Source organism: Chrysochloris asiatica, unplaced genomic scaffold (genome assembly GCF_000296735.1).
Source record: "Chrysochloris asiatica unplaced genomic scaffold, ChrAsi1.0 scaffold00107, whole genome shotgun sequence".
NCBI lineage: Eukaryota > Metazoa > Chordata > Mammalia > Afrosoricida > Chrysochloridae > Chrysochloris > Chrysochloris asiatica.
The window spans coordinates 9,157,013-9,171,144 of record NW_006408625.1 but is presented as its reverse complement, the minus strand read 5'-3'; the positions used below and the strand labels follow the sequence as shown (position 1 = coordinate 9,171,144).

The following is a 14,132-nucleotide window of genomic DNA, read 5'->3' as shown; positions in this document are numbered from 1 at the left end:
AGAAGATGGAGGTGTAGGTAGTGAGCAGAGTCAACCATGGCCCTGGCTGGTTGTGTGGCCATAGTTGTGTGGCTATTATGTATGAAGAAAGGGAGAGGAAGAGAAGCAGTAAGCAGTGCCTGAAAACAAAGACTGGACAAATGAAAACCCTATAACTGTCCTAGGATAGCTCTGTACTTTTGTAGCAAGTCAGGGTTTCCCTTTGCTTCACCTAGACTTTGCCTGGGATCTGAGAGATGTCTGTGATTTTTTGGGTCAGTTTAGCCTAGTGGGGAAGAAACTAGAGTCTGGAGTCACACATATCTGGTTTAAATCCTGTGCAACCTCATTATCTGTGTGACCTTGGAAAATGCATTGTCTTCTTGGAAGTTCAGCAGTCTCGTTGCTAAGACAAATAATAATAGTACCTACCTCATCAACCATCAACACTCATGGAAGCAGCAGTCACGAAATCAAATGACATATTCTATTAGGCAAGTCTGCTGCACAAGACCTCTTTAAAGTGTTGAAGAGCAAAGATATCAGTTTGAAGACTAAGGTGCTCCTGATCCAAGCCATGGTATTTTCAATAACCTCATGCATGTGAAAGTTGGACAGTGAATAAAGAAGACCATAGTAGAATTGTTGCATTTGAGCTATGTTGTTGGAAGAAAGTATTAAAAGTACCATGGGCTGCCAAAAGAACAAACCAATCTGTGTTGAAAGAAGCACAGCCAGAGTGCTCCTTGGAAGCCAGATGGCCAGACTTCATCTTTCATGCTTTGGACATATTATCAGAAGGGACCAGTCCCTGGAGAAGGATATCATGTTTGGTGAAGTGGAGGGTTGGAGACCTCAACAAGATGGATTGGCAGCAGCAATGGTCCCAGGTGTAGCAATGATTGTGAGGTTGGGTAGCGTTTTGTTCTGTTGTGCATAGGGTGTCTATGAGTTGGTACCAATTTGATAGCATCTAACAACAACAACAACCTCATCAGGTAGCTGTGTGGGTTAAATGAGATGCTGCACATAAGGTGCTGAGCCCAGAATCTGACATATCATTACAGTGTGTTATCAATGAGTGATTCAGTGATGAATGACAGGGTCTCCTGGGGATGGGCTTCACTTCTAGGGGAACAGAGAATGTTTTGTTCTATCATATTATTCAGAATTTTCAAGGAATGATGGACATGAGCAGGTAAGGGAGGTGTTTTAGAAACACCCAACAGTTCAGGGTAGTGCTGAGATCTGGAGCACAGAGGGTGGGGCAGGAACTGAGTGGGAGAAGCATCCGCCCTCTCCATATGGGTTTGCTCCAACCTCTATGGGGAAGACTCTTTGCCACAGTTTCTCACCCAAGCTAGGTTTGCTATGAAATGATTGCTTCCAGCAGGAATTTAGCGTCTTTCAGGAGCTCTGGTAGCATAGTGGTTACGAATCGGGCTGCGAACTGCAAAGTCAGCAGTTCGAAACTACCAGCTGTTCCGCGGGTGAAAGATGAGGTGTTCTGCTCCCATAAAGATTTACAGCCTTGGAAACCCTGTTTCCACGCAGCCAAAACACAATAGCAAGAAAATGTCAGGGACTCAGAAGAAAGCAGCTAATGGGTAAAACTATCCCAATTTCACTGCAGTCAAACAGCAAAAATGCTCTGGGATTTAATCTCCATCTCAAGATCCTTTTAGTATCTGATTACATTTCTGGAGCTGCTAACACCACAGAAAAGTGGAAATGACAAGAAGCCTCAAACACAAGACAAAAGGAATAGAAGAATACTAACTTCTGCTCAAGGGAATGAAGACAACAGGAAAAATCAGTATTTACTATAAAAGTTTTCTTTGTTGTTGTTAAGTGCTGTCCAGTCAGTCCCAACTGACAGCGACCCTTTATAGGGTTTCTGAGAGCAGCTAATGGCTTTGATCCACCAGTCTTGTGGCTCAAACCAACCTTGAGGTCCAGTGCTTATACTACAGCACAACAACAGGACCCCTGAAGTTCTCCTAATCAATTTCAATTTAACTAAATTTGAAGATTATATGACGCTTTCCATTCCTTCTGAAAACCATAAGAGCCGCTATCCAAACGATCCTGAATGCTCAAGGTGAATGTGCTACTTTTGAGAATATTCACCAGTTAAATTATCTGCCTTTCAGGAGTACTGGTCAGAGGTTCAAACTCACCAGCCGCTCCTTGGAAACCCTATACAGGATCACTATGAGTCGAAACCGACTCGAGGGCACTTAACAACAATAACCAGGAGTAAGCAATGTTGTATCAAAACCAGTTTGTGCCAGCTGTATGTGCTTTTGTAATTATACAATTTAATTAAATAGTTTATAAACCAACGCAATGTAACTGCAAAAACAGTGAGTTATTGTTTCTAAGAAAACTAAGTGGAATACTTAAAGAGTTGCCTGTTGTTGTTGTTAAGTGCCATCGAGTCGGTTCCGACCCATAGCGACCCTGTGCAGGGTTTTCGAGGGTGTAAATCTTTACGGGAGTAGAAAGCCTCATCTTTCTCCCGCGGAGTGGCTGGTAGTTTCGAACCGCTGACCTTACGGTTCGCAGCCCGATTCGTAACCACTACGCTACCAGAGCTCCTTAAAGAGTTGCCTAAGATGCTGTAAAATTAAGATCAGGTGAGACAAATGTAAAAGACTGGGAAGCATAATAAAAATTCAGAAAGACTCTACAGCCAGATTGCTTCCCAAGTGTCAAAATTTTTATTCCATTTAAAATAAAATAAAGATGGAATTTTTAGATGTTATGTTACAGGTGAGGGTTTTGGAAGTAAAATGACAAACTTTAATCAGAAAAAGATCTTGGCCCTATTTCAAAAGATTGTTGTTGTTAAATGCCGAGTCAGTTCCTACTCATGGTGGTGGTATGCCATGGAGACAGTTCTGACTTATAGCGACCCTGTATAAGTTTTCCGAGGCTGTAAATCTTTACAGGAACAGACAGTCTCGTCTTTCTCCCACAGAATGGCTGGTAATTTCAAAATGCTGACCTTGAGATTAGCAGCTCAACTCGTAACCACTACACCAGCAGAGTTCCTGAGTTCTATTCATAGTGACCTTGTATAATGTTTCTGAGGAGTGGCTGGTGGCTTTGAACCACAACCTCGTGGTTAGCAGTCCAGTGCTTCTACTACAGCACCATACCAAGATCCCTTAAAAAAAGTAGACAAATACACATACAGCTTTAAAATCAAGTATATGTTTTTATGGTTGCTTCCCTTCTTCAACCAAGTTTTCTAACAATGAATTTGTTGTCTTAACTGCATCAGATAAGAGAACGTCTGTCCTTCGTTGATACCTTTTTACCCGTTTTTCCTATGCCTGAATTGGTATTGCCACAGAGCTGCTTGTCTTCTATTCAGGAGACCTGGTTCAATTCCCAGCCAAGCACTCCCTACACAGTAAGCAGTGGAGACTGCCAGTGGAGACTTGTGTACTGTTGAGATGCTTAGCACATTTCAGTGGCATCTCTAGACTAAGACAGAGGAAAAAGAAAGATCTGGCGATCGACTTCCAAATATTAGCTAATGAAAATCCTGTGGGTCACAATAATCTGATCTCATGATACATAGGGTCACCATGAGTTGGGACTCTATGACTCAATGGCAACTAGCAAATGCAACAACATACATAGTTTCAGAGTTGTTCCTCAAAACAATAATAAAACAACAGTAACTTAGAGTGATCAAATATGTTTGGGAAAAGCTTAAAACTATACCCTTTATTACAAATTCATTATGTTCCCTACTACACTAAAAGTAAAGAGATACACTAAACTTTGTATAATGCAGACGTTTCCAAACTTATTTTGCCATGGAGCCCTTGTAGGGGGGCAACACCTATTAACATTCTGTAAAGGAGCTCTGGTAGCATAGTGGTTATGAATCAGACTGTGAACCACAAGGTCAGCAGTTTGAAACTACCAGCTGTTCTGTGGGAGAAAGATGAGGCGTTCTCCTCCCGTAAAGATTTACAGCCTCAGAAACCCTGTACAGGGTTGCTATGAGTTGGAACCGACTCCACGGCACATAACAACAACAACAAAGGAACATACTTTGGGAATTAGTGCTGTAGGGTAGACAGAATAGGTATAAGGTATGTTCTCCATCCTTGAGAAGTTTGCAATGAGTCAGAGAGTTTTCACACATACACACATATAAGACAGGGAATTAACAGCATAATTCAAAGGTCAAAATCAGTAGGTAAACTCAGTAGATGTTAAAGATCAGAAAAGCTGTTCTCGTCCATCTTCCTCTAATTTTCACAGATTCTGGTCTTAAATCTCAAAAACTTGCTCTTGATTTATTGTTCTAGAAGGTTCAAAGGGAACTCTCATTTCTTAAGTTCTGACTATGTGCCATGTTTGACGATATATGTTATGTCATGGAGTTTTCATGATCATGGGAAATAGGTATTATCTTCTTTTTGCAGAGAAATGGGATCAGAGTGAAAACACAGTTAGTAGGAGAGCCTCAAGTGTCTATCTAATTTCAAAGGCCCATTTCTTTGCACCATTCTCTGTTACCTTTATAACCTCTTTCTTGAACTTGGGTTTGGGTAGATAACCAGGTTGATCTGATGGAAGTCCCTGACTCTGTGGCTCATGTTTGGTTTATAGAGGACAGCTATACCTGCCTGGGCTTCTCCCCATTCTTTTCTTCCCTCTTAGTCTAGAAGTTCTGAGTCCTGACTTTATAGGTTCAGTGGACACTCCCTTCTCATCTCTGATGGCCACTGTGATGAGATCATTAATTGGGGAAGGTGTCTGCAAGGCAGGGGTAAGTGCTTAGTTAATAGCATCTGTACCTGAGAGCTCTCCTGAGCTAGCAGGCACAGCAGTGGGTAGGTGGGAGGGTGTAGGTAGAAAGCACTCATTGATGCTTTTCAGCAATGTTCTCTGCACTGTCCCAGGCATTTTTAAAAGAAGCATTCTGGGTCCTTCCTGTCCTTCTGCTCTGTGCTCAGCCAGTGCCTCCTCTTCTCCTCTGCCTCTACATTCATTGCCTTCCTAAGCAATGAGGTGGAGGTGACAGTTGAGTGAAAAGAAAACCTTTGAGTCTTAGGGAAAGTCCACAAGGAAAAAGGGGTATTAGGTGCCTGATGAAAGGGGAGGCACAGTCAGGAAGGACTGAGCTGGGTGACCCTCTAGTCTCAGTGGTGAGTGTCTAGTGGGAAATGGCAAGTAGCTAAGGATGAGGTGATGGGGTCAGTGAGAGGATGCTGGCTTGCGCTCCTGGGCAGGGTTGCCTTATAGTCTCATCTTTTACTGTTTCTCCTCTTCAGAAATGAGGTTGTTGGAGTACTCATATCAGTTTTCAAAAAATTCACAGAGGTAGGAGGTGGTGGAGGAGAGGAAACTAATGTTTATTAAGCACTATGTGCCAGGGTCTGCAAATATTTCATTTATTCTTTATAATCTCCACACAAGATGAGTGTGGTCAGTTTCCAGCGTAAAAGGGAAAGCTTAGGTTTGAACCCAGGTTTGGCTGACTGAAAAACTTGTGAGATTTCGACCACACCCATGATCCCATATACATCACTGCCTCACGATGTGTGGAACCAGATCTAGATCCACAGTGGGAAAGGGGAGGTGAGAGCCATACTGCTCTATCTTGGGCATGGTAGGTGTGTGCACAGAAGATGGATCTGTCCCTATAAAGCCCCTCCTCTTGTGGATCTCATTCACATAGTGCCAGTAGCCGCAGGGTGGACACTGGGCTCATGGGGCCAAGGCCATGGGACCTTGCTGACCATCTGACAATTTGGAAAACCAGATAGACAGTAGGTCTGAACATCCCTACCATGTGCTACATCAGGACTTTGCCCAAGAGATCTGAGGCCGGGCCTACCCACCTCATTCCCTGGCTTCATCATCAAGGTTCCAGGGTCTTTCCAGATTCCTTTGCTCTTTTGAACCCTCAGTCTTCAGCTAATTTGCTCCAAAATTGTCTCCTGTTTTTTCCCCCATTTTCAAAATGAGCTCACTCAGCAAAGTGTTGGGGGCAGTTTCCAGTTCCTAGAGCTGGGAGGGTGGATGAGTGGGAGGAAATGCAGAATCCTTAAAACTGCCCTTAGTCAGCTGCCACCACTAAAGTCTGACAGCCATAGCCCAGTCTTAATGACTTCTAGAGGTGCTCCCATTTCAAATTAAGCACTGTCGATTGACTGATTAATTCATCCTCATACTCCATTCAACTTCTTTTCTTCTCTCTGAAAAAAGACTTCCTCTTACTCCTGGTTCTTTTCCAGAGTTCTTAGGCCAATGTCTATAAATCAAAGAAAACTAAATACGTTGTTGAGTTGATGCTGATGCAGGCCCATGTGTTACAGAATAGAACTGTGCTCCATAGGGGTCTTCAATGACCATAACCTTTTGGAAGTAGATTGCCGGACCTTTCTTCTGAAGCATCTCTGGGTGGGTTCAAACTGCCAACTTTTTAGTTAGTAGCCAGGTGCTTAACATTAGCCATTTGTGCCACACAGGGATTCCTAAACATGTCTATTACAGTCCTTTGGTATTTGTTTTGTATCTGTGTGTCCACTGAGAATAGTGGTGGGCGAGTCCAAGATCTTGCAAGCCTACCTGTGATCACAGAATCCACCTCCCAATCATAGCACACATACACACACATACACACACCACCCTAGACATACATCTCTTGAAACTCGTATTAGAGAATTACAGTTTTGAAGTCATTACTGACATCCAAGCAAAGGCCTATCTGTTGCAACTAACCCTGCACACAAACTCATAACTGCCATCATGTGCTAGGCACACAATAGGCACTTTATAAACTACATTTGAATATGAGGTCTTGTTGCATGTACAAATGTGGAAAATTCTACTGTTCTGTGTCACAGAGCTGACAAGTGAAGGAGCCAGGATCTCAGTGAGTTCTGTTCTAGCCAGTGCTCCCCTACACTGCACCTTGCTTGACTGCTCTCCAGAGGAAGGTGAACTCTGGAAAACCAGCAAACGTCCTAGCATAGAACTACCATGTTCTTCCACAGGAGGAAGGGAGGAGAGAGTATCTGCCTTCAGGAGGACAGGTCTGTACCAGTAACACTAGCACACCGCCCCCCCCCCCCTCCCAGGAAACAATATGGTACTCTTTTCAAAATGCTTTTGTACCATTACCTTATGTGATGTAGCAGCAGCAGCAACAACAACAAAGCATGTGCAACAGAAGGCATACCAGCTTTAGTCCTCCTTTAGCCTCCCCTCTAACTTGGCCTCTAGAAGATGATATCCCTACCTCTGGTATTCCTATCTCTGAGGTCACCCTCTCTAGGTTTGCAGATGACCACAGAGTCTTGCACCCAAGGGGTTATTCATGCCCCATACTGCAACTCCCTACCCCCAACACACACACACTCACTCACCATGAGATGTTGGAAGAGCCAAGAACGCATTATATTGGTGGCATGCTTGGGTAAGACTCCTCGTTTGTTCTTGGACTTCTTATCCTCATTGTCCAGGAGGGAGGTGAGGTCAAGGTTAACCTTCAGGGCACGTGGAGAAAAAAGCAGCATCAGCAGCCTGGCAGGCCAGCATCAAGGGACCTGTTGCCATAGTGATGGCAGACTTTCACTGCCAACCTCCGTTCCCAACTCATTCTAAGGGCAATGGGGAGGACATCTTTCTCATCCCACACCAGTCTCTCAGAAACAGAGAAAGGGAAAAGGAGTAAGATGGGGGGGAAGTAGGGAAGGGGAAAAATGTGTAAGAGAGGAAATGGCGGAAACAGTCATGCAGAGGGTATAGAAGAAGTGAATTTACCATAAACCATCTAAAAGCATCTCTGTGATACTTTACAGTTTTCAAAGCACCTTCCTATCCAGTCTGCAGATTGGTTGGGCTGCATGCCATTGGTATTCATTCCCCTTTTATCAGTAATAATGCAGGCTCAGAGAGGTCAAGATCACAGAACTGATTCCAGGTCTCAAGTCTTGGACTTCAGACCTATTTACTATACCACATCTCCCTCTTGTGTATGTACTCAACAGGAGTGCACATTGAGATGCATGGTAGCTAGGTCTGGAGACCAGCAATAGAAGTGCCCAGGATCCTTTGATGTAGCCCTAGGAAGCAGCACAATTCCCAGAGTTGATAAAAGCTTTTCTAGACCCAGTTCCTTATCTGTAAAGTGGGGATAATGATACCTCTTAGAAGCATGATGCAGATTCAGTGAGTTACTGTATGTAAAGTGCCTAACAGATAGTAAAGAAACATGACTCTTCTCCCACATGCTCATGCACATGTTCCATACACCTGTACACTCACCTGTGTATTCTGGATCTGGATGGCTCCCTGGGGGATTGCTTGGGTGACCACCTGACCCTGGGAGGTTACCATGGTAACCGGCTGGTATAAGGCTCCACCTGAGGAGACAACCAGTTTTTGGGTCCCCTACCATTGGGGTGGGTAGGACTGAGGGCAAGCAGGGATCCCAGTTCATTTGAACTCACATGGAAAGACCCTCTACTCTAGAGTCTTGGGGGGAAGTGTGTTTCTCCCACTTGTAAACCGTAGGTATTCAGCCTCTGGTGGGATGAGTGGGAAGAAAGTGAAGGTGGGGTTGTCCAGAGCTGAGAGCAATTCACTGGTGGGATGGGGGAGGCTCTCTAGACAATCAAGGAATAGACAATAGGCTTCCTTGATCTTTGGGGGCTCATGAGAATTTGACCCAGATTTTTCATACACTCTACCTTAGTGCCAGCTATCTGTAAATTTATAGAACACTTTGGTCCAGAAACTAAGCTTTGAGTCCCTTCTTTGGCAGAGGGCATCCCTCCAGTTTCCCATGATGCTTTGTGAAGTGCCCTGTTCCCTCAACCCCCTCAGGGCCACCCTTTTCTCCTCCCAAGTTGTTGCCCACAGTCCCCAGCACCTTGTTCCCTGCACCGACCTGACACAACTTGTGAGTTGACAGTTGTCATGGCGATGTTGCCTTGCTGGAGCGCTGAGGCTGGGACCACAATCCCCTGGGGGTTATTGGAGACTCCAGACAGGGAATTGGGAGAATTCTGCAGGAGGTCCTGGCAGAAGGGAGGTGTGATTCGATGACAATGTCACTGAGGGCATTCTACAGCCTCAATTCTTCCTCCATGTTCCCCTTCCTGCCTTCCCTCTGCCCACCTTCCTGTTCCCACCTTGGACCCAAACCCAGAAGGCAATTCTCATGGTTTCCCTAGAAAGAGTGAATACGAAGGCTTAACACACAAAATAATCAACAATAGTTACTTTTATAACCATTTTTCTTCCCTGCAAACTTCAGTCCTAAATTACCTCATAAACCAGTGGTTCCCTCATTTTAGCTACACTCTGGGATCTCTAGGATTGATGTCTGGGTTCTAACTCCAGAGACTCCAATTTAATTGGTTAGGGGTGTGGCCTGAGCTTGGGATTTAAAAAAGCTCCCCCCAAAATAGTTATTGAATCAATTCTGACTCAAGATAACCTCAGGTAAATCAGAGCAGAACTGTGTTGCATAGGGTTTTTGTTTTTGTTTTAGGATGAGGTCAAGGCTTAAAATTAGGTTTTAGGGTAGAATTAGGCATAGAACTAGAGCTAGGGTTAGGGGTAAGGTTAGGTTTACAGTTAAGATTAGTGTTAGGTCTAGTGCCAGGTTATGGTTAATGTTAGGGTTATAACTAGACTTAAGAGTTAGTTTTAGAACAAGGATTAAAATTAGGGTTTAGGTTGGTGTTAGGCTAGCGATAGAGATTAGAGTTAAGACTAAATGTCAGGCTAGTGATAGAAATGGGGTAGGACTAGGGTTAGGGATAAAGTTAGGCTAATTCTAGGGTAAAGTTTAGGTTTAGGAATAAAATTAGGACCAGGGTTAGTGTTAGCATTAGTGTGAGGGCTAGGGCCCAGGTTAAGGTTGTTGTTGTTAAGTTCTGTTGAGTCGGTTCAGACTCAGACGATTCTGTATAGGGTTTCTGAGAAATGGCTGGTGAGTTTGAACCACCGACCTTGTGGTTTAAACCTATCTTGAGGTTGATTCTTATCCTACAGCACCATACCAGGATTCCATTAGGGTTAGGATTTTGTTGTTGTTGTTAAGTGTTAAGTGTTCCAACTCATAGTGACCCTGTATAGGGTTTCTGAGGAGTGAATGGTTGAGTCTGAACAGCCGGCCTTGTGATTCAAACTGACCTTGCAGTCTAGTGCATTATCCTGCAGCACCAGGGTGTTAGCATTATGTCTAGAGTTAGGATATGGTTTAGGTTTAGGGGTAGAACTAGGTATAGAGCTAGGGCTAGTGTTAAGGTTCCAGTTAGGGTTAGGGTTATAGTTAGGGTTAAGTTAGGTTTAGGACTATGATGAGGGCTAGGGCTAGACCTAGATCTAGGATTAGAATTAGAGTTGGGGTTATGATTAAAGTTTGCTTTAGGGCTAGGTTAGGTTTTGTGTTAGTGTTAAAATTGTTGTTGTTAAGTGCCATCGAGTCGATTCCGACTCACAGCGATTCTGTATAGGGTTTCTGAGGAGCGGCTGGTGCGTCTGAATCTCTGACCTTATGGTTCAAACTGACCTTGTGGTCCAGTGCATTATCCCACAGTGCCAAATTTTTACTATGATTTGGGTGAAAGCTTACAGAGCAAACTGATTTTCAATTAAATAATTAATATGCATTTTGATTTGTGACATTGATTGCAATCCTCACAATGTCACAGCACTCTTCCCACTGCCTCTCTGTGTTTACCATTTCTATTGGTTCCTCTTTCCTATCCCTCCCTACCTTCTGAGTTTTGTTGTTGTTAAGTATTATCAAGTTGGTTTCAACTCATAGTGACCCTGTATAGGGTTTCCAAGGAGCGTCTGGTGGGTTTGAACTACAGACCTTGCAGTTAGCAGTTCAGTGCTTACCCTACATTATCCCTGGGTAAGTGCTGCCTTTTGATTTCAGATGGTTGATGTTTCTAAAGAGTGCATACCTCCCTGGTGTTATTGTTCACTTTATAGGTCTGGCTATTGCTATTGAGTTCAGTTCCAGGTTTGCAAGGAGTCTAAGCGCCATAGTCTCAATAGTGCCACCAGTCTCTATCTGACCACTAAGCCTGGTCTTTTTTTATGATTTTAAGTTTTATTCCACATTTTCCTCCCACTCTCTCCAGGACCTCCTATTGTGATCCCTTTCAGAGAAGTTAACAATGATAGCTAGGCTCCATGTAGTTCTTAAGGTCTCATGGAAGTTGGGGTTCACATGGGCCATCAGACCTTTGAACTAGTTTTGGACTGTTTCTATGTGCTTTTGCTTATCTTCTCTCTTCTTTGCTCCAGATAGGGAGAGACCAGTAGCTGCACCTTAGATGGCCATTCACAGACTTCTTATAAGACCCAGTCACTACTCACCAAAATAGGATGCAGAACATTTTCTTTGTAAACTATGTCATGCTAGTTGACCTTGGTGTTACTCAAGTCTATGGTCTTGAGTCTCCAGGCCCAGCTATTCTTTCATCTAAGATGTTTGGTTATAACCAAGAATTTTCATAACTTTGCCCCCTGTATGCTTTTCTATATTCATGGATATATTTGCAGCACAAATAAACACACACACACACACACACACACATATATGCATCCATTGTCAAACTTACATATATTTGTGGGTAGAGTTCCATTCACTTTCCCATACTTGTTCAGCTTATGTGTCTACTTATGTATCCACTCATAGATTATTATTACTGTTATTGCAGGATTGTGCATATAACAGTACATACCTTTGTTGCCTTTAATTTTTATGATTCTCCCAGTGTCTTCCTTTGCCTTGATCATTATGTGCTGACCTCCACCCTATTGTATATTACCTAGCCAAGTTAATACATATCTACCCTCTAGTCAGTGATTTACCCTACTACCGCTTGTAATTTTCAAAGAATGTTTCTTTCTGTGTGTAAACATTTTCTTCACTTTTTAGAACAGTGGTATCAGTCAATTGTTGCCCTTTTGTGATTGATGAATTTTACTCGGCATAGTCTCTCCCAGGTTCACTCATGTTATGAAGTATTTCACAGATTCATTGCTATTCTTCAATGTTGCATAGTATTCCATCATGCATATGTACCATAGTTTGTTTATCCATTCATCTGGTGATGGGCACTTAAGTTGTTTCTCTTTTTGCTAATGTGAATGCTGTGATAAACATTGGTGTCATGGCTCTTATTTCTCTAGGCTATATACCTAATAGTGAGATTGCTGGAGGATATTGTTTTCCACAGTGGTTGCACCATTCTATAGTCCAACTAACAGTGTCTGAGAGTTCTAGTCTCTTTACACCCTTTCCAGCATTTGTTGTTTCCTATTGTTTTGAACATTATTATTAATGCTGGGGCGAGATGATGCTTCACTGCTGTTTTGATTTGCATCCCTATAATGGCTAGTGATCAGGGGCATTTCTTCATGTATTTATTAGTTGGTTGTGTGACTGTCTTCTTTGGTGAAATGTCTGTTCATGTTCTTTGCCCCTATTTTTTTTAAGTTGTAATTCAATTTATTTGGATCAGAACATTTAAAAATTGGGCATATATGTACAAATGCATACCTGAAATCAAACTAGTAAAACACAGGAATGTTTTGATTGCCCAAAATCCTTTCTCCTTCCTTCTCTCATCAAACTGCTATCAGTACAGGCCCAGGCAGCTATTATATACTTAGAGCCAGCTTTTAGAGTTATATATATATTGATATGATGCTGGTGCTGTCATTCATAGTAAGAAAATGACAATATCTACAAATGTACTGATTTAGCAAAGTACTTTGCTAAAGAGTAATTGCCATTGTATATCATTTGTTCTCTTCATCTGTGTAGCTTATAGTACACAAAAATATGAAAAATACTACAACATAACAGATGTTACCACATAACAGATCTCCTTATGCATAATTTGGCCGAAGGCAGAGCCTGAATGGTGAAGAGGTGATTTTTCATTAGTGGGATAACAAATCTAAATTCTGAAAACAAGGTTAGCCACACCAAGACTCTCCTGGGCCATGGATGGAAAGGCCAGTCCAAGTATTCCTTGAGGATGTAATCTGTTGGTGAAACAAATATGGAAACTCAGGTTGAGCCATTTGGTCACTGTAGCAACAAGGAAGGAATTTAGTCATATATAGTTTGGTTATGTCAACATTTAATGTTGATCATTATGTTTAATGTTGATCATTATATTTAATGTTGCTGATGATCATTATATTTAATGTTGCTGATCAGAAGTCAGAAGAATGACAAACATTACTTCTTATTAAAAGTTTCAGGTCTTGTAATCTCTTTGAAAATAATATAGTTCAAATATCAGTTTCATTTCTTTCCCTAAATAACAAATAAGTGATCCTCATAGTTTAAATGGATTTTTTTGTGGTTTTGTTGTTGAGGTGTTGAAGTTTTCTATATATTTTAAAGATTATACCCTTGTCCAATATGACATTGTGGAAAATATTTTCCTAGTTTATGGGTTCTCTTTTTCCTCGTTTGGTGAAGTCTTTCGATGTGCATAAGATGTTTGCTTTCTACCACTCCATAGCATTTTCAATGGCCAATTTTTCAAAAGCAGGTCACCAGATCTTTCTTCTGAGGTGCCTCTGGGTGAACCTCCAACTTTTGGGTTAGCAGCAGAGTGCATTAACTGCTTGTACCATCCAGGGATCCCAAAAGGTGACTCGAATGTGCAGCCAGCATTAAGAACCATGCTTTATCTTATTAAGATATACTTTCTTCAGACTTGATTGTCTCAGACCTTTGCCCTGTTCACTCCAACCCCCTCTTCTTCACACATCTGCCTCATGGCATTTATTATAATAAGCTCCATGCACAAAGTGGACTCTGACTTTTTATCAGAGCCTGGCATATAGTGGATACTAAAATATTTATTAAATAGAAAAAATATTCACCTAGCCTCAGCATCACCTGGTTCCTAAGGGTATTTCCTAAGAGCCTCAACCTCAACTGTCCTTTGATACATTTCATTGATGCCTACCTCCCTTTATCCCAGGCTCCCAGTACTTCCCTGAAAGTGGTCTTCTTTTGCTCCACATTTTTAAACTGCCCCATTTCCCCCCAGTTGACACTTTTTCAGATTGATTTTATAGTAGCTAAAGCAGTTAAGAAGACATCGTGTCCTGCCACC

General features: G+C 42.4%; 1 protein-coding gene across 3 annotated transcripts in view; it reads right to left on the bottom strand.

The window, feature by feature from the left end:
* PKNOX2 (PBX/knotted 1 homeobox 2) overlaps nt 1-14,132 on the bottom strand; it is a 135,025-nt gene that overhangs the window by 21,856 nt on the left and 99,037 nt on the right. For 2 of the 3 annotated variants that reach the window (XM_006867659.1, XM_006867658.1), the window contains 3 exons: nt 8,909-9,038; nt 8,284-8,381; nt 7,383-7,502 (listed from right to left, as the gene is read on the bottom strand). In XM_006867659.1, coding sequence (XP_006867721.1) covers nt 7,383-7,502; nt 8,284-8,381; nt 8,909-9,038 — 348 coding nt within the window. Of the gene's footprint in view, nt 1-7,382; nt 7,503-8,271; nt 8,382-8,908; nt 9,039-14,132 lie in introns of all 3 variants that reach the window. The other variant, XM_006867660.1, reaches the window with a different exon arrangement.